The sequence below is a fragment of the Emydura macquarii genome, unplaced genomic scaffold (assembly GCF_026122565.2).
Source record: "Emydura macquarii macquarii isolate MOO-44397 ecotype Brisbane River unplaced genomic scaffold, CSIRO-AGI_Emac_v2 contig_719, whole genome shotgun sequence".
NCBI lineage: Eukaryota > Metazoa > Chordata > Testudines > Chelidae > Emydura > Emydura macquarii.
The window spans coordinates 12,247,353-12,267,561 of NW_027130856.1; the positions used below are offsets into that span (position 1 = coordinate 12,247,353).

At 40.1% G+C, this 20,209-nt stretch overlaps 1 protein-coding gene across 3 annotated transcripts in view; it reads left to right on the forward strand.

The window, feature by feature from the left end:
- The window catches only part of LMBR1 (limb development membrane protein 1), a 144,951-nt gene that overhangs the window by 24,977 nt on the left and 99,765 nt on the right, over positions 1 to 20,209 (forward strand). For all 3 annotated transcript variants that reach the window (XM_067542714.1, XM_067542716.1, XM_067542715.1), the window contains exons 2-3: positions 8,698 to 8,770; positions 13,840 to 13,879. In XM_067542714.1, coding sequence (XP_067398815.1) covers positions 8,698 to 8,770; positions 13,840 to 13,879 — 113 coding nt within the window. The remainder of the gene's footprint in view (positions 1 to 8,697; positions 8,771 to 13,839; positions 13,880 to 20,209) is intronic.

Here is a 20,209-nt window from a genome sequence, read left to right on the forward strand (position 1 = left end):
AGAGCTCTCCCCAAAGTTCAAAGAAAGTGGCCTTTTGCATATGAAAGTTCTGCAGCCACTGCTCCTCCTCCCACACCTTCATAACGATGCTATCCCACCAGTCACTGCTTGTTTCCTGAGACCAGAAGTGGCACTCCACTGACTGCAGATGGTGCAACAGCCTGCAGCAAACAGGAATTTTTGCGTTCTATGGCTTGTAACAAGGCGGCCTCTGTAACATCGCAATTTTCAGTGGTGCGGCTGAAATTTTCATCCCTGAAAATACTGCAGAATAAGTTGAGGTGTTTGTGATGCTCACAATAATAGTGCAGAGCTGAGTAGACTCCATTTCTCTCAAGCAATGGCGTGCAAGTGGCAGAGAGTGAAAGGTTTGAAAAAATGGTGTGAAAAGATCTGTTTGAACTGGGACAAGAAGGGTGGTGGTGGTGGGGGGAGTACATTGCATCACTGGAGGACAACGACCTTCCCAAAACCCTCTGCAGCTTGTTGCACTGTGGGATAGCTACCCACGATGCACTGCTTTGATTGTCAATCCAAGCATGGGTAGTGGGGACCCAATCCCCTGATGCAATGAGCATGGTGTGATCACGCTCCTCCGACTTCTAAAATTCAGTGGTTGAAAGTCTATTTAAAATAGACTTCACTCCATAGTGTAGACATACCCTATGTATAGAAATAAGAAGTAAATTAGCAGTGAGGTCAATTAATCATTTGAATAGCTTTCCAAGGGTCATAGTGGATTCTCTATTTCTGGCAATATTGAAATCAAGATTGGATGATTTTTTCCCCCTAAAAAATAAGGTCTAAATCAAACAGGAATTAGTTCAGGGAAGTTCTATGGCCTGTGTTGTGCAGCAAGTCAGAGTAGATGATCAGTGGTCCCTTCTGTCCTTAAAATCTGTGAATACATTCAAGAATCTCATTAGTCCCTTTTGCCATAGCATTGCATAGGGAGCTTATGTTCAGGTGTTCATCCACTATAACCTCTACATTCATTTCATAGTCACTGGTTTCCAGAATAAAGACCTGCAATCTTAATGGTCTTTTAACATAGTTTTTTTTTGGGGGGGGAGATGTAATAGATATATACAATGTCTTGCAAACGTGAGCTAAAACCTGTGTAATGCATAGAAACACATGAAAGTGATGAATGTCAAACTTCAACTGAGATTCATATCACGGACCAAAGTGCTCCTGGAATTTAGAAAGTTAAAATCTTAAGAGTTAGCAATAGCTATTGTATGTGTTAAACTGTTCAGGCATTTACATATACATCTCTATTAGTCACAAGCAGAATTAAGTGTATTTTACAGGCAGACTGCCCTCCCTCAGTCACTGTTCTCACCTCCCCCATTCTGCTCAGTGTTTCTGAGCTAACAAATTGAATACAAATTAGAATTAAACTTTAGTCAGTTTTTCTTCAAAGCATACCTGTTATCTTTATTCTGGTTTCTTTTAGTAGCATGTCTTTATTTATTACATTTGTAATGGATCTGCGCATAGTTTTCACTGTATTGTTTATTTTCCAAATGACCCTGAAAGAGACACAGGCTTTCTTATGAGAAAAAGCCTACACTAAAAGTGTGCTGCAGTCTAAAATTATCTGTTTTCTTCCTCCTGATTGGAGAGGCATTGACAGCCATTTCAGGCCTTCATCATAGATATGTTTTGGTTGACTTATTCACTTTCAAGTTTTGACCATGCCAACTGAACAAATATATGTCTTGTATGTAGTATAGATTTAATATACATAATATGGACTTAGGCCCTGTCAGTACTTATAGGAACTTTCTAGACCTTTCCACACCATTGTTGACACTGGTTTGGTTTCACAGGTAATAGCAATATTGGGAGCTTTGGATTGGTTGCTGGCTGCAGAAGACATATTTGATATTAATCTAACTCTGCTCAGAGCAGGACTAATGAATATGGTGTTGAATAGCTGTTGTAAACAGCATCCCACCTCACTGGGCTCCCTAACATTGGTAACAGATGTGGGTGTTTTGATTGTGCTACATTCTAGCACAGGAACAGTAATGTGCTGCAGAAAATGGAGAAATGCCAAATAGCTAAAGAAATACTGTTAAACTCCCAAAGGTGTGTGCCAGTGAAAACAATAAGATTCTATAATTTTTTGTGCATCTTTGACAAAAGGGGCATAATTTATTTTCCAGAGTTGTAGATCTGAAGTGAAAAGCAAATAGAGTAGGAGTGAATTTTCTGTTCAAATGCTTATAGTCTGTACAAACGGAAAGCATAGTAAATATAACATTTTGATTTTTGGTATTGATAAATTACCAGTTTCATATCCATTTTTGGGCAATAGTTGCATTGGCAAAGCTGTATTAGACAGCTCTACTATACCATAAATATGTTCAAAAGCTGCTAAACATTGATAGCAAAAGAAAAACGGCAACAGTGCAGCATCTCTTCAATCCCATTCAAAGATAACCATTTTCAGGTTGTCCACCCTGGAGTCATTAACTGCTCTGTCCCATTTCCTTTAGCCCCTGCTCCACTTTTCAGGCCCAAGACCCTCAAACCCGCTTCTCTCCCATCTTTCATCTCTCATAGTCTCAAGTCAGTTTTCCTGTGAGAGGGCTCCTTAGATTGTTTCACTTCCACAGGCCTCACCTGTGAGTTCTAGTTCTGCTTGGCAAAACCTCCCTCTATGACTAACCCTTTGTTTCTGGGCTCCTCCTACAGTCCTCCTCTCAGGCTTCTAAGGGTCTCCCTGCAGTTCTACATTCCCCAGGCCTTCTTGCATGTGAGTAGTATCCCTGCTCTTAGGGATTTCCCTCCGGAGTCAACCCCTTGCTTTTGGGCCCAGCTTTACACAGATCATACTGGTTCTTCCCCTTGTTCTTAGGAGCCAGTGAACAAGCCTTTCTTGGCTTGTTCTTGGCCTTTGGCAGCATTCCCCAGCTCTAGCCAGTCCTTCCAAAAGTTTTCCTCCGAAAGCATCTACTGCAGCTCTCAGTTTCTGCTTTCCTTCAGGTCTCGTGCATCTTTTTCCCTCAGGCAACTCCCTGCGGCTGCTTTTTGTGTCTCCTCTATTTTCAGGCATCTGTTACCTGCCCATTCCTGTCATCTCTCAGGCCTAGGTACCTTTTACTTAAACCCAGATGGCAGGCAACTGAGTCACAGGTGCACTGGATGCCCACTCCCTCTAAAAGGGGCCAGTCACCCTATGATACAGAGCTACTATGGCCTGTAATGTGCAGGATGTCAAATTAGATAATCAGATTGATCTCTTCTGGCCTTAATCTACGAACTGTAGTATATTCCATAGAAGTTTTGAAGGCTTTTCTCTTAAACCCAACTACTATACTGTTTAATTTTGAATGGGAAATGGAATAATGTGTCCACTTTGAATGTGAAGTTACAATTAATGAGTGACGTCTTACTGTAGGCTCTCCTGCATCTTTTTATGGCTAGCATATTGAAGAGATTGAAAGGTGCTCATTAGATTCCTTCTTCCTGCCCATCTGATCTGAACAGGCGAGTAAGAGCCCCTGCTCTTTACATTCATCACTCTTTCTGTGTATTGGGCAGCCACGGAGTGAGAGGCAGTAGCTGTGTGAGACATTTTCACTGACTTACTGCTGACCTTACCCATAGAGGTCAAGCACACTGGCAGAAGTGTGGATCTGGGGAATTGGAAAGGAATGGAATCAGATGTAGATTTTCCTTCCCTCAACAGGCTCCAGTGCTGCTGCTGGCATCTTTGATGCCCTGTGGCTGATGTCAGAGACAGGTGTCAAGTGCTATCTGTGTTAATAGTATATTCAGAGCTACATAAGCTGCAGGTGGCCTGACATCTGGCACCTGTGTATAAATATTGGCAAACGGTGAAACTGTTCTCTGGATCCCACACCCTGTATCACTGCAGGGATTGTTAATTAAATACTTTCACCTAGTCCATATATACTAGTAATTGGAAAGAGGAAACAATTTTTCCTGCAAATGGAATTTTTCCCCTTGAGTCAGGCCATTCCCTGAATGCATACAGATGTATTTGCGTGAGTATTGAATTTTGTGTATGATAATCTCACTATGCCTAATAAGTGACTTTGCCTTCATTTACTGTACATTCCTGTATTCAGGTATATGTATATATATTTTTTTCTTCACTTGGATTGGAAATCTTCCTTTTCCTTTGTATAGAGCATGTGACATTTTATGGCACTTCCCCCTCCCTTCCAATTGCTTTTTCTAAATTGTTCCTGTTTGCTTTCTAAGTGTTTTGGTAGTTACTGATAGAACATGAGATGGGTGGTGCTGAATTTTCTGGCATGCATTTAAGCAATTTTTTCTGTGTGAAGTATGCAGCACATCATATGTGGACTAGCCTAAAGAAACTTAGGGAAATATCATTGAGGAAACTGATCTCCAAAGCTCTTGATAATGGGTTGAAATATTTCCAGTTATTTAACTTGGAAAGATCACTGTTGAGGCTGGCGCTAGTGGGATAATTCTAAAAGTCAGGATGAAATACTCATAATCCAGTGGGCCACTGAGAGAAGGGATCTGGGCCATAGTCACTATCTATATGCCTGGCTCTGGAGGAGAGGTGGGGACAGGCCATCTAGGAAATGTGCTGATTCAGTGCATCTCCAAATAGCCCAGACAGGAGCATAAAACGCTTTCTGCCCGTCTCTGACTATAGAAGCCCTAAGGGAGGATGAGCAATATCTCTGCCTGTCTTCCCTCCGATGGTGAGTTTCCTCCACAGCTGCACCTGTGGGTGAATTACCTGCAGGAGCAAGTCAAGTCCACAATCTCCATAATATGCCACCTCTGTCAAGAAGTATCCATTAGAACTTGCACAAAATTCACCAGTCTTGTTTGCAGAGGTTTATGCAAACATTTTTCTTTGGTTTACCTGTGAGTCATTGTCTCCAAGATTTTATTTGTGTTTTTGCATTCAGAATTCCAAATGAATCTTAATTGAAATCTGTTTCATCTGAGTCTGCAGTATAGCTGTGCAAAACTATGTACTCATTTAATAGTTTCAATTCCAAATTTAATTTTTGGGTTGTATTTCTCTAGCTAGATGTAGCCTTAGTTTCATATCACTAGGCTTGGAAAGATTGGTGGTTACAATTTGTGTTTTAAAGGTTCGAAAGCTTTACATTTTTAATCTCAACATTTGCTGTCATTAAATAATTGTCTGCCCCCCCCTAATTTTCTGCAACTTTGAAAATTTAAATAAATAAAAATTGAAAAAAATGTTTAACCCCCCCCCCATTGATATCCATAAAAATTACAAAAAACCCAAATTCTACTAAGCCTACACATGACCAATCCCAAAACAGTTCTGCTCACTGCAAACACTTTGCACAATTTTAGTGTCCAATGACCGCATAAGAGGAGATAAACCACTTGCAGTATGCAGAAAATGCAGTTTGCAGGGAGCTTGATTTGGTCATTGATCTGACTGGTCATCAGAGTTCAGACATAGCCAGAGTAATCCAGGTGACAGCATAGTTAACTGGACACAATGTTAAAGCAGAAGTCATAAATTAATCTTATCAGGTTAACACTGCCCTTCAGTTGCCAGTGGTCTCAAACAATTACACTTCAGTGTTTCACTTCTGGAAAGACAGAAAAGACCAAAAGAGCTGAATGTGCACTGTATAAAATACCTCCTGCTGTATCTCCTACAGAGAAGTTGGGAGTATCAAGAATGTAACATGAATCAAATTTACTTCTATTGCTTTGTTCTTGCTGCACCACTTTTCAAATGTCTTTTATTTTAGAAATTAGTGAAGTTATGAATTTATGAAGCTATGGTCAAAAATCTGATTTAGGTCAAGCATTACATATTTTTTGTTTACTGATGCAGATTGATGTTGGTTAAATGGTGAATATAGTGTAGTTCCTGGAGCAAGAGATGGATCAAAAAGGGATATCATCAAACATTTACAACCCATACTCGATGGGGACCCTATCCTGAAAGAAATCTTTCCTGAACCCCCTCTTATGACCTACAACCAACTCTCCAACCTTGCCAAACTTGAAGCAAGCTCCCCCCAGGCCAGGACACACCAATTCAAAGCGGACCCTGCCAGAACAACAGAAAAACTTGAAGACGTTATCTCCACTACCACAATGATCAAAACCCCACACAACACGCCTTTCAAGATCCAGGGTCTTTCACATGCCTATCACAAAATGTGATGTACCTCATCCAGTGCACTAAATGTCTCTAGTGGAACTATGTGGGTGAAACTGATCAGTCACTACACTATCAAATCAGCTTTCAGAAAAATAATGCAAAAACATATCACCTGTAATGGATCACTCTATATCTGACCTATCAGTCTTCAACCTCAAAGGAAACTAGCACAGCACTTTCAAAAGTTGAGCCTCGGAGCTTAAATTCATAACTTCATTAGACACTAAAAATCATGGACTGAACAGAGACATAGGACCTATGGCTTATTACAAAAATCTATAACCCACTAACAACCCCCCTGCTGCTGCTTCCCTCCACCCCCCTTTCCTTTCCTCCAAATTACTGAAGGGGTGTTAATGGGCCACTTCACCTTGAATGGTCTCTTGAAATATATGGTAACTGCATATGCTAAACAATCTGTTCCACCTTGTATTTAGCTGTGATACTCTGGGTGTGTCTACACTGCAGTTAGACCCTCAGGGCTGACCTGCGCCAGCTGACTTGGGCTCAGGTTAAGGGGCTGTTTAATTGTGGTGTAGATGTGCAGTCTGGAGCCTGAGCTCTAGGACCGTCCCACCTTGCAGGGTCCTAGAGCCAGGGTGCCAGTCCAAGCCTGAATGTCAATTAAACATGACAATTAAACATTCCCTTAGCCAGAGCCACGTGAGCCAAAGTCAGCTGGCATAGGCCAGCTGTGGGTTTTTAGTTGCAATGGAGACATACCCTCTGAGTAAGTTTCCCAGACCTGAGGAGAGCTCTGTGTAATCTTGAAAGCTTCTTTCTCTCACCCCCCTTTCCCCCCCCCAACAGAAGTTGATCCATAAAAGATATTGTCTCACCCACCTTGTCACTCTATTATCCTGAGACCAACACAGCTACAACACTGCATACAGTGAGAATCTATAGAGCAGTTATAGGTACCTAGATACCACAGTGATGAACCTGATAAAAAGTCCTAGTAACCCATTACTCCTATGAAGGAGCACTACACATAAGACAAATTTCTCTTCCTGTTACATTTTTATTAATATTTCCTGTCATGTTGTTGTTTGACTGTATGCTTTTTGTTAAGGCAGTATCCTCCTTTTCCTTCTGAACTGAATTAGGTCAGATTACTTAAATTTCATCCCAACATGTTTTCTGTGCCCTTTTTTTTATTCTCCCATTTCTAATAACTTTCTTTATTCTAGTTTTAAGTTGATAGGACTCTTAAAGGCATCAAGTGTTCAAATGACTATCTGGAGAAGCAGTTTAGCTTTTGCCTGTCTGAGTAGGACAGACTTGTTTCACAATCCTCAGTTGGTGAGTAGTGCAGGTTGAAGCTCAGTTCTAAGCAAGGTAGATTCCCTGTGTTAATATTACAAATCACAGACACAGGTAGCTACATTTAAAAAACTATTTTATGGGTTGAGGGGCAAATTGGGCTTTGTATAATGAATCAATTTACACACTTAATGGCATATTTCTTTTAATGTTCAGATGACTGTACCCTGTGTCTGCTGTGATTTAGCCAGGTGGTGGTAATGCATATTCACAAAAATAAATAGTAACAGCATTCGAATGCCTGAAGAGATAGTATGCCTTGAAGTTTCTGCATCTTCAAGCTCACTTTCACATTTTTAATACACATTGACAGTTGGCTTAAGGTGCTATTATAATATGTCAGTACATACAAAGAACAGCATTGCACTAACTGACAAATGTACATTAAGAAGTTAAGTTAAAAATGTAAATTTAAAGTATTTAGTTTTCACAGGCAAACAGATACAAAGAACACAATAGGTAACATTTACAGAATGTAGAAGTATTCCATTTTTACCAAAAGTCTGTTTAACATTTATGTTCTACAAATAATGCTTAACTTTCAAATTGACTTCCATTTTTGGGACAGCAGCAGGAACTCAGATTTTGTTTGTCAAATTCTGGGTTAATTTGATTGCTGATGAAGATGATGATTACCAATGGGTAGAATGAAGCTTTGTGTGCAGAGATCTCATATAAGATTCCCCATACAATTCTGCCAGTGAATTTTAATCCTAATTTACAGCATTCAGCTAATTTAATCATGGTTCTTCTAGTGCATGGGACCAGTGATCCTGATGAATTTTTTCAAATTCTCTTGTAGCTTGTGATGCTGACTAATATCTGCTGACGAGTAGAAAGACATCAGACTTCACCTGCAACAGTTTCATGAGTTAAAATTGGAGTTTTGGAAATGAGTTGATGTACTAGCCCTTTAAACATTTGGCCCTAGCAGTTGAATTTATTTGGAGTTTAATTAGCATTTGTTGGAAAATGTAGCAAATTGAACTAATCAACCAAGAAAATGGAGTTGTGTTTATTAATTGAGCTGTAAAACACATGGAGAAATCTCAAATGTAAAACATGATCTTAAGCATAGCACTTTTTTCCTGTTTGATCAGAATTTAATTTCAGTTTTGGGTAGTTGATAAATGTATAATATAATCCAGACTTCTCATTAACCTAATTAAATAAAACTTCTTCTTTTTTTCCAGATCTGTTTTCTCCTATTTGCTGTTCTCTACATTGTTTCCTATTTCATAATCACAAGATACAAAAGGAAAGCAGGTAAGTAGTTTTAAATATTCAAATTTTGATTTTTATTTCCACTTAAAAATGAATTGGTATAACTTTTTTTTCCAGAGAGCATTGTTGTACTGCATTGGTTCCCAGTCTTTTCAGATCACTGTCCAAATATATTGTTTTTAAATGTCACTTGACTAAATTTGGGAGGAGAGAGAGGGGACAATTCAAAGCTGCCACCTATCCCCTTCTCCCTCTGCCTTCATCTGCCTTTTGCTTTCTTCTCACCTGAGTTCTTATGATCTGAATTGGAAGCCTACAAGCAGCCCCCAGCTTGGGTTCCTAACACCAGACTTTGAACTTTAAGATGCTCAGCTGCTTTTTCATTTTACCTGCTGGGTTTGCAGCGGGAAATAATGTCTTTCTTTTAAAAGAAGTCCTGGTATTAGTGACCCCAGTGCTCAGAAGCAGACCTATTTCAGCATTCTTCCTGAACCTGTTTCTTATAACCACCCTTCTTGTCCTCAGTCATTAAAGGAAATAATAGATTCTAAAGCCAAAAGGAACCATTGTGATCATCTGGTCTGATGTCCTGTCTAGCACAGGCCATAGAACTTCCTCAAAATAATCCCTAGAGCATATCCTTTAGAAAAACATCCAATCTTGATTTAAAAATTGTTAGTGATGGAGAATCCACCACTATCCTTGATAAATTATTCCAGTGATTATTTACTCTGATAGTTTAAAAGTTGACACCTTATTTTTAGTCTGAATTTGTCTAGCTTCAACTTCAAGTCATTGTATCATGGTAGATTTTTCTCTGCTAGGCTCAAGAGCCCATTGTAAAATACCTGTTTCCCAAATAGATATTTGTAGACTGTAATGGAGTCATCCCCTTAACTACTTCTTTGTTAAGCTAAATTGAGCTCTTTGAGTCTGTCACTGTAAGGCTTGCTTTCTAATCCTTTAATCATTCTCATGGCTCTTCTCTGAACCCTCACCAATTTATCAACATCCTTTTTGAATTGTGGACACCAGAACAGGACCCAGTATTCCAGCAAAGGTCATACCAGTGCCAAATACAGAGGTAAAATAACCTACCTTTCTATTCAAGATTCTCCTGTTTATGTATCCTAGGAACTCATCAGCTGTTTGGGCCACAGCATCACATTGGAACTTTATGTTCAACAGATTATTCACCACAACCCCTGAATCTTTTTCAGAGTCACTGCTTCCTTTTCCCCCATCCTGTAACTATGGCCTACATTCTTTGTTCCCAGATGTATATATTTACTTTTAGCCACATTAAAATGCATATTGTTTCCTTGTGCCCAGTTTACCAAGCAGTCCAGATAATTCTGAATCTTTGACCTGTCCTGTTCATTATTTGCCACTCCCCCAATTTTTTTTCTTATCTGCAAACTTTATCAATGATTTATGTTTTCTTCCAGGTCATTGATAAAAACGGTAAATAGCGTAGGCCCGAGAACTGATCCCTGTGTGACTCCACTGGAAACCGACCCACTGGATGGCGATTCCTCATTTACAGTTACATTTTGAGACCTATCAATTAGCGAGGTTTTAATTCATTCAATGTGTGCCATGTTAATTTTATATCATTTTAGTTTTTTAATCAAAATGTTGTGCTGTATCAGGTCAATCTCCTTACAGAGGTCTAAGTATATTATCTCAACACTATTACCTTTATCAATCAAACTTGTAATCTCATCAAAAAAAGACATTGTCAGTTTGACAGGATTTATTTTCCATATACCCAAGTTGATTTGAATTTATTAGATTACCATCCTTTAACTGTTTATTAATTGAGTCCCATGTCAGTCACTCCATTATCTTGCATGGGATTGACATCAGGTTGATAGGTCTGTAATTTCCCGGGTCTTCTTATTTACCCTTTTAAAAACTGGCACAACATTAGCTTTCTTCTAGCATATCTGACGTGGTTCAAGACTTATTAAAAGTTAATGTTAATGGTCCACCAAGCTCCCCAGTCAGCTCTTTTAAAACTTACATGCAGGTTATCTGGACCTGCTGATTTAGAAATGTCTGTATTTAGGAGCTGCTATTCAATATCCTCCAAAGATACTAGTGGAGTGGAAGGAGTTTTATCATCACCATATGATGAGACTATATAAATATTTTTTCCCCAAATAGAGAACACAAATATTTATTGAATTGTTCTGCATTTTCTGCATTATTATTGATGATTCTATCATTTCTATCTACTAATGGACCAAAATCATTCTCAGGATTCTTTTTTTTTTTCCTAATATATTTTAAAAAAACTCCTTACTGTCCTTAATTATGCTGGCCATAGACTTCTCATTGTGTCCCTTTGCTTCCCTTATCAATTTTATACAATTTCTAAACTCTGATTTATATTCATTACTGCCAACTTCCTCTTTTTCCATATATTTTTATAACTGCCATCACTCGCTTCACCTCTTAACTAGGTTGTTTTTTAACCACCACAGCCTTCTTCCTCGTTTGTGGGATTGTGACTTTTTGGGCATCCAGTAAAGTTTCTTAAATGATCACCAATTATCACTCACATTTTTCTCACTAAATTCTTCTTCTCAGTTGATTTTGGCTCATATACTTTTCTGAAATAGGCCCTATTAAAGCACCAAGTATATATATTATATATATATTGTCTGGATTTTACTCTGCTTGTACGTTATAAAATGTGATAGTCTTTGTCAACTTGTATGTAAGCTACCATTAACTTTTAGTTTTGTAATCAGTTCCTCTTTATCTTTTAGGACGGAGTCTAACATAGAATTCCCCCATGTTGGCTGTATTACTTTTCTATAGCATTTAGAAATTCCAGGGATGTTTTAGTACCGGCAGCATGCAACCTCCAGCATATGTCACTCATATTGAAATCCCTCATGATCATACAGATTTTTTCCTACATATTGTAAATAGGTGTATAAGGAAGTGGTCATCCTGTTCCTTAGTATGATTTGGTGGTCTGTAGCAGATGCTGATTTAATACCTAAATCTTGTGCCTTATCTGTTAGGATATTGAGTGTTCAAAATCATTTTATTCTGAGTTATCAGTGACCTGGAAACAGGTTATGCCACATTTAACATACAGTGCCACTCTCCCTCCACTTTGCCCACTCTATCCTTTCTAAAGAGGTTATAACCATTGATTCTTCTTCGAGTGCTTACTCATGTCCATTCCATCATATGTGCAAGGTTACCAGAACTTTTTTCCTTTAGCAGATTCCATAGGGCCGGCTCCGGTGTCCCCTGGAGCCCCGCACACATGCTGTGGTACATGAGGTGCGGCTGGCCCCACGCCCCCTCAGTTCCTTCTTTCCACTTGTGACGGTTGTTGGAACTGCCTTTGCTTGCATCGCAAGTGCTTAATTCCCTTGGTTTTGAACTCTATTGTTTGTTGTTTGTGTTAATTAGGTAGATAGGTTAAGTAACTGTTGATAGTGGTAGTTAGACACTTAGGGTAGTCCTGGCTGGGATTTTGCTAGGAGCAGGGTACGCCCCGGTCACCGGGCTTCAAACTGTGTGCCTCCTGTGGGAAGGCTTTCCTGCTAAGTGACCCCCACGATAGTTGCCTGAAGTGCCTGGGAAAAGTCCGTCGTAAGAAGTGTAAGATCTGCAAGGCTTTCAAACCTCGAACTCAGAAAGACAGAGAAATCTGCCTGAAAGCCTTACTTATGGAGGCAGTGCTTCGACTGGCTTCTGAGCCAGCCCACTTTGCCTTGGTACCAAGCCAGTGCAGATGCCAGTGCAGAATGCTATACAAGTCTAAATACTTACTTGTGTATTAATTTACATGAAAGTCAACTTTAGCATCTCTACCATTTCACAAAGGACTCTTTAAATCACACCACTTTCCTACAACAATCAAAAGAACCTACCATATGTTCACAAGCTGAATTATTTTTATTTTAATTCATAGGAACATATACATTTATAGAAAGCTAAAGTTGCCTGGATAAGCCATCAAAACTGGAAACTCCAAAGTTCTGGCTGCACAGTGGTACCAATGAGCTGCTTGATAGTTGTAATAGTTTCATCTCAGACAGAAGAACTCACAAACTTTTGCTTTATTCATTTGCTTGCCACTTCTACCACAAGCTGTTGAGGATTGGCCTATGGCTTTCTTTTCATTATAAATAACTGTTTATATTTAATTTTGGGAGACCATGTCCCAAGATAATGAATGCTCTGTCAAGAGCATGGGGGCTATATCTGCTACTTGCCTGGAATTTTTTTGCAGGCATGTGAAGCAAACATGGAACCTTTGAAGGGGCTAGGAAGAAAACTGATTTAAAAGTGGAATTTTTGTTCTAGAGACCACATCATAAACGGGGTGGGGCTATGCTGTCCATAAAGTTATAGAGGAGACCAAGAAGGAAGTAAAGAATCCTGACTAGCCTCCTTCAATCTGGGTGGCAGCCCTTCAGAAATAGGAGGATACCTAAGGGATAAGAAAAGGAAAATTTCCTAAAATATCAGAAGAGAAACCCAGAGGCTCATGAAGGAATTAAGATTAGGTGAGAGGTATTGGTATCACTTCTGGTAGTCAACAATAGGTTATTACTATTGTTCTGATGTATTTTTTTTGTTGTTTTTTTGTTTTCCCCTGCATATAAAATTCACATCTGTTTTTTCCAGTACTGGGTGTTTCTTGATATTTTTAGCCTGTATTCTTCTGATGTATTAAAACCCATTTTCCTCTTAACTTGTTTGAATGCTGTTTGTAATTTTAAGGAAGAGTAGTGATGTAGAAAGGAATTTCCTGCCATGACTATCCTCCAAACGCACTACTTTATCATCTTGGAGACCATCAAGGAGCAATTGTCTTGATTGACGAGATTAAGAAATCAGCAAAGGGAGGGTGGAGGGAAAGCTGCACTAATCTTTATTAAGAAAACTAATGGAAATGGGTAAAATTAATTTACAAAATGTATGTATACTGCAGAACACAGAAATAATGGGCTTAGAGTTAATATGAATTTTTTTATCTGAGCTATAATTTTTCTATTTTCATAACTTATTTTCATCTTTCATTTATGTATAGGTAGGTGTAGAAACTAAATCATCTGCTATAAATTGTTTTTCAGATGAGCAGGAGGATGAAGATGCCATTGTCAACAGAATTTCGTATGTACATTTCTTAGCTCCTTGATAAATTAAATTTGCAATAATGTGAAGTGTAAATAGGCAAAATTGTCTGCATTGTGTTTACTTTACATGTGCAGGAAACATTACAACTTTTCTTTAAACAGTTACGTTAGTATATTGCCTTATGGAAAAATAAAACTGCTTCTAGGGCACCACTTAGTTTTTCACCTGTAGTTTACAGCGTAGGTTGTAATAGATGCATGCAGAATGGCAGGTTGAGACAGGTTATGAAAACAACTTTTATTCCTCAGTCACATAAACTCTTTATTCACTTTCCATATTAGAGTTTTAGTTAGCACTGACTCACCTAAATTAAGTCCAACTATCCTCATTTATTTTCTTTCTTTATTCACTATTTTCCCCTCATTTAATTCCTTCTCATTCCCTCTGTCCAGATCCCTCTCTTCCTTCTCCCTTTTCTCTTATTCACTTGATCCCACTTTTCCCATTCTTAGTATTGCCAACCTCAAGTTTTCAAAAATCAAGTGATTGGCTTAAATGCCATGAGATCTTTAAAAAATAGTAAATAGAGGATTTTCTTTATTTGCCTTCTGCTATGAGAGCTAGAAACTACGTATAAATGAAAGCTGAGATTCCCGCGTAACAAGACTCCAGGAGCTGCAGCTTAGGAAAAACATCTATTACAGTAATACTTGCAGTAAAATCGGAAGAATTAGTAGCACTGCGTTCTTTCTTGCCCTCTTGTCTGCTCTGCTTCCCAGTCACACACTGACTGTTTTAGATCTGAATAGCACAAGGACTAATCCACTAATGTAGGTGACAAATGCATACATAGGCATGCCCCCAAATGACCATGCCTTTTGCAATTTAAAAGTGTAACTTTACTGTATTCTGTGTCTGTTACACCTTCTTTCCCATTTTTGGCTTTACTGCACTTGTTTTTCCTGCATTGTTTTGAGCGTCGTATTTCTTTTTCTCCCCCTTCTGACCACCCCTGTTCTTTTATAGCTCTTCCTTTTTACCTATATTGTCTCCTCTTCTATCTTCTTCTTTCTGTCCCCACATCTCTCCCAAGACCTCTTTACCTCTTTTTCTTGTACTCTTTTAGTTTCCTCTCTCATTCTCTTCTTCACAGCCACTGCATGCCCACTTTCATCCACACATCTTCAGGCATATGTACTGGTCTGCTCACAGGTGGTGGGGAAGTCACTGGGGCTCTATGCAGACATAGCGGTGACCAACAGGGTGGAGCTCCTTGCATTACTGGGGACTGGTAGGTGTAGCTATTTTGTTGTGGGCAATGCAGAGGATTATCTTTAGAATGTTCTAATAAGATGACTAAAGTACTTTGCTATAACAAATGTGATTTTTGTTTCAGTTATTTAAAGTTTAGATGTAGCTAGGTTATTGTCACCTTCAATTTTTTATGTTAAATGGATGCTCATTTGATCTAGCATTTAACTCATGGTTTTATTTTCTGAGCTGACAAGTATATTTATGGAGGATTTTTTGACAACTAATCATTGTTAGGATTTAATGGTATTCTATAGTATTTAAAAAACAAAAAACAAAAACCCATTTGGGTGCTAGGAGGGATTGTGCTCAGGCCAAGTCCAGGGCTATCTACTGTAAGGACAAGAACATCTGACCAAGTTACTCCTCCTATCTATGGTGTGATGCCAACTATCAAAGATTTTTTCCAAATACTTCTAGTCGATCTTTGATAAGAATTACAGGAAAGATCAGATCACCCGTAATATCTTAGCACATAATTTTACCTTAAACACTTATCTAATGATATCAATAACTGTACAAATGATTCAAGACTGAGGACCAGAAGGCTTTATATATTTAATTTAAGCATAACATTATTTTTTGCATTTATCCTGTTTTCATGTAACTGTTGTTCCTTCTTGAGGAGAAATCTTCTGTTCCTGCAAAATATATATATTATGAATATCTACATTAAACCATAAAAATTACCCAAATAATTCTTTTCCAAATATGTTTTAATCATTGGTTCCTCTTAAGGACAATTAAATGTGGCTCTTTCATTTGTCCATTTGGATAAATAAGGCCTCCATTTTAAGTCAAATCAGGGTAGTAATCATATCAAACTTGAATTAAAAATAAATTTGATTGTCTATGGAAACTTCCATATGATTTGCTTTACAGTTAAACATTTCACTGAATAATTAGCATCAAAGTGATTGTCTTGTTCAATATTTTAAAAACATAATATATAACACTTTGTTACTGTTACGTTAAATGCACAAATGCACACACACAAAAACACACCTAAGTGTCAGTAATCGTGGGATTTGATAATGAAGAATGTAAATGTTCATCCCCTTAAAAGAAGTACTTTTCAAAAAAATCTTAAATAGCAGGACTTGTTCCTCCGGTCCCTTGGCTTTGTATCCTACCCTTTTCTGATTTATTGGTTTATTATAACCAGTTCCTTCAATTATCTCTGCCACTGGATGGAGTCATATGCCTTAGCTTCCTGATTCTCTGCTCTTTGCCTGATAAAACCACTGAATTCTCCCCATGCCCCCAATCTTCTCCTTACCCAAAATAAAAAGCCAAATTGGGAAAGCTTCGTGAGGTGTGATTTTTCTGTAGTTTGGCTTTGCTTTGTTCCCATCGTTAGGCTTCTGGAACTAAATTCTCATTGGAATTCTGGATATATTCCTGCAATTTGGCATTTCTTGCTATTGAATTTTACTTTAAATTAATTGTTTAACAGGTGTCAATGTCACTTAATTTTAGTTTCCTTCCTCTTAAATAGAAAACATTTGAAAAGATAAAATCTTTTCTTGCTGTTGGTCTGTTTATGAGCAGCCAATAATTATTTTACTTCCATCTATTCCTTTACAAACTTGCAATAACTTTTTTGCTATTTTGGGGTTTTACTTGAAGGTATTTTGGGCTTGAATATATTATGAAACATTTTTCAAATTATCACAGCTGTTGCTTAGCACTCTCCCTTATGCTGGTGGTAGGGTGCTATATGATATGCAGATATGATACTACTTCAGCAATACTGGCATGCTTCAGGAGATGGACATGTTGCTTTTTTCACAGTGCTTTACCTTGTGAGCACTGGAGAACTTCTGAACACATTGTAAGCCATTTCCTCTCTCCCTCTTTGCATTGCTGGTGGTTTTGGAAAAAGTGTAAAGATGCTGCTGCATTTCTTAGAAACCACACTTCTACCATTAGTGGGTGCCACCAGCTTTGAATCCAAAAAAATCACTCTAGTATTACTGAAAAACATATCTGAGAAACCATGTGAAATACTAAATAAGTATAATTAAGGATTTCAAACTTTGTCTACTTTAGAGAGATTCTGGGTAATTAGTGACTTTTTAGTAGAGAAAAGACTTAATTGCAGACTCTAGGCTCAGGCTATTTTGCCTTGGTCTTGCCTTGTCTGTGGTCTATATTCCAGACTCCTTATTTACTTTTCTGGGTGTTCCTCATATACCCAGAGTGTAACTCCTCCTGTAAATTACAGATTAACTAGATAGACAAGATGGGTGAGGTAATATCTTTGTCTCTCTCACCAACAGAAGTTGGTCCAATAAAAGGTAATACCTCACCAACCTTATTTCTCTAATATCCCTGGACTGACACAGCTACAGCACTGCATACAACACAGATTAACTACAGCATTTGTGAAAAAATATACATCTTTTAGCCAGTCTCTTTTACACCTGCAGTACCCGAGTTTTAGAATGAGGAATCTTCAAGTGACATTTGTTTTTTGTAAAAGTAATAAGGTAATAGTAACTGAGTACAAGACAATATTTTTTATGCTAACTAAATTTTACTGTTAACTTTTCATTAAATTTGAAATTATAAGAATTGTTCAGTGTACATATATGTGTAATATAAACTGCTTCCTATTCTAATGAGCTTAAACTCTCTTATTCTTCTTCGAGTGCTCGTCCACGTTGATTCCAAGTAGATGTGTGCACGCTGCGTGCACAGTTGTCGGGAGGTTTTTCCCCATAGTGATACCCATTGCGTCGGCTTAGGGGCCCCTGGAGTCGTGCCACTATGGTGCTGTATATAGGACCCTACTGACCCGCCACCTTTTCAGTTTCTTCTTACTGCCCATGAAGGTTGTTGCAGCTACGCTTCTCTATCGCTTCAGCAAGCGTTTCCCTAGTGGTCTTGAACACTGAAAACCTGTAAATAGTTAGATTAGTTTAGTGTTAGTTATTAGTTAAGTTTTCTGTTTGGGGCCCCCCCACCCATTGTTCCCCCTTACCCTTTCCCCGGGGGATTCGTGGCATGCCTCAATCCTGATATTTTAAACCATGTGGGACCTGCCACGAGACTATGCCAAGGGGTGAACCCCACGAATCCTGCTTCAGGTGTCTGTGAGAATCCCACCAGACAGATTGGTGCAAGATTTGCAAGGGATTCCATCCAAGGACCAAGAAGGAGAGAAAGGTCAGACTGACACCCTTCCTCATGGAGGCAGCTTTTTGCCCCCAACCAGCAGGTCAGACAGACCCTAGCACCTTGGTGCGGAGTGTGCAGCCCTCAGTTAGGAAGCTGGCATCGCTGAGGAAGGATTCAGCACCCAGAGACCCTCAGCACTGCCTCTCACCAATGCTGATATCAGCCTGGCACCGCTCCTACTCACCAGTGCTGCACATGAAAACTAATAGAGGGTGCTCGTCCTTAGTGAGATCAACAGTGAGAGATAGTGATGGTACATGCCCTGGACTGGGGCAGGTGGCACCCATCTCATTGTAGGCGTCACACTTGACTCTGGACCCACAGAGCGGTCTGTTGAGTCCGGTGTCCATGGACTCCCCTGAAAAAGAGAGCGAAGTGAAAGAACTGGATCCTCCTTCCCTGGACGCATTTGAGGTGGCCAGAGACCTGATAGCCATGACGGTACAGCAGTCTCCTGCCAAGCCAGAGCGTGTGCTGGTCACTGCAGTGCCATCTAAAGGCAAACAGGTCATAATGAGGCACTGGTAGCCTTCCCCATGGCACTGTTCTCCGGCACTGTTTCACTTAGCACCACTGTGGTCCCCATGTTCGGAGTCACAGTCATCGGACTCCGCGGTGGAGTCATAGCACCAGTTGACGCGGCGCCAGTACAGTCAAGAGGCGGGACAGGCTTCTCTCATGAGCCATTGACCAGTGCAGTGGCATATGCCTGTGCACGACCCTTTTGGACATGAGGGCCAGAGGCCCTACCCTAGAGGCCCCCAGTCCCACTCCTTGGAAAGACGGCTCCTCCACCAGTTGGAGACCACATGGCAGTGAGGCGGGCACTGAGATCGGCACAGAGGCAGATACAGAGGGGGATGCAGGCATCAGCACCGGGGATGACCCCGCACCAAACACGATATCCCCATGCAGGGAGACCTCTGCGATCCTGAAGGCCAGGAGAGCCTGACACTGCCCAGAGCATCTTTGTCTTCATCTTCTGATGAGGCAGTGACGGGAACCTCATCCACTCCACTCCCACCTCCTCTCCCCTCCTCCTCTCCCCCCCCCCCCGACAACAGGCTCCACTAGGAGTTGCTACGGAGGGTGGCCCAGAACCTAGGGCTCCAAGCAGAAGAGGTGTTGGTGTCGGTGGACCCCATGTTGGACACTTTAACACCGGAAGGCCCCGAATGTGGCATTGCCCTCATAAGAACTATCCAGGCCACTACCAAGACTGTGTGGCAGATGCCGGCCTCTATCCCCTATAGCTAAAGGGATTGAAAGGAAATATTTTGCACCCTCAAAGGTTTACGAGTACCTCTACTCACCTCCCAGCCGGGGTCACTGGTGGTAGCGGCTGTGAATGAGAAAGAAAGGCAGGGACAGTAGGGCCCTTCTAAGCCAAAGGATGCAAAGAAGCTGGATCCCTTCGGCAGGAAGGTCGATTCCACCAGGGGACTCCAGCTTTGGATCATGAATCAGCAAATGACCTTGAACTGCTATAACTTCAATTCATGGGACGCCATGTCAAAGTTCAAGGAGCTACTCATGGCCGACTCCAGGGCGGAGTTCGCAGAGGACATAGAGGAGGGGAAGGTAGTAGTGAGGACCTCACTGCAGGCTGCCTTGGATGCAGCTCATATGTCCCTGATACGGTCGACTTTCAGCATATTGGGTCTACTGCTAAATGTCCAAGTCAATACTATCCCCTACCCAGAGGATAGAATTTATAGGAGCTGCCTTGGACTCCATTCAGGCCAGGACCTGCCAGAGTCTCTCTTCCTTACTATTTGTTCCATCATAAAAGACCTCAGGCGCTTCCCTACCACGATGGCATGGAGCTGCTTGAAGCTGCTCAGCCACATGGCTGCCTGCACATACGTGGTA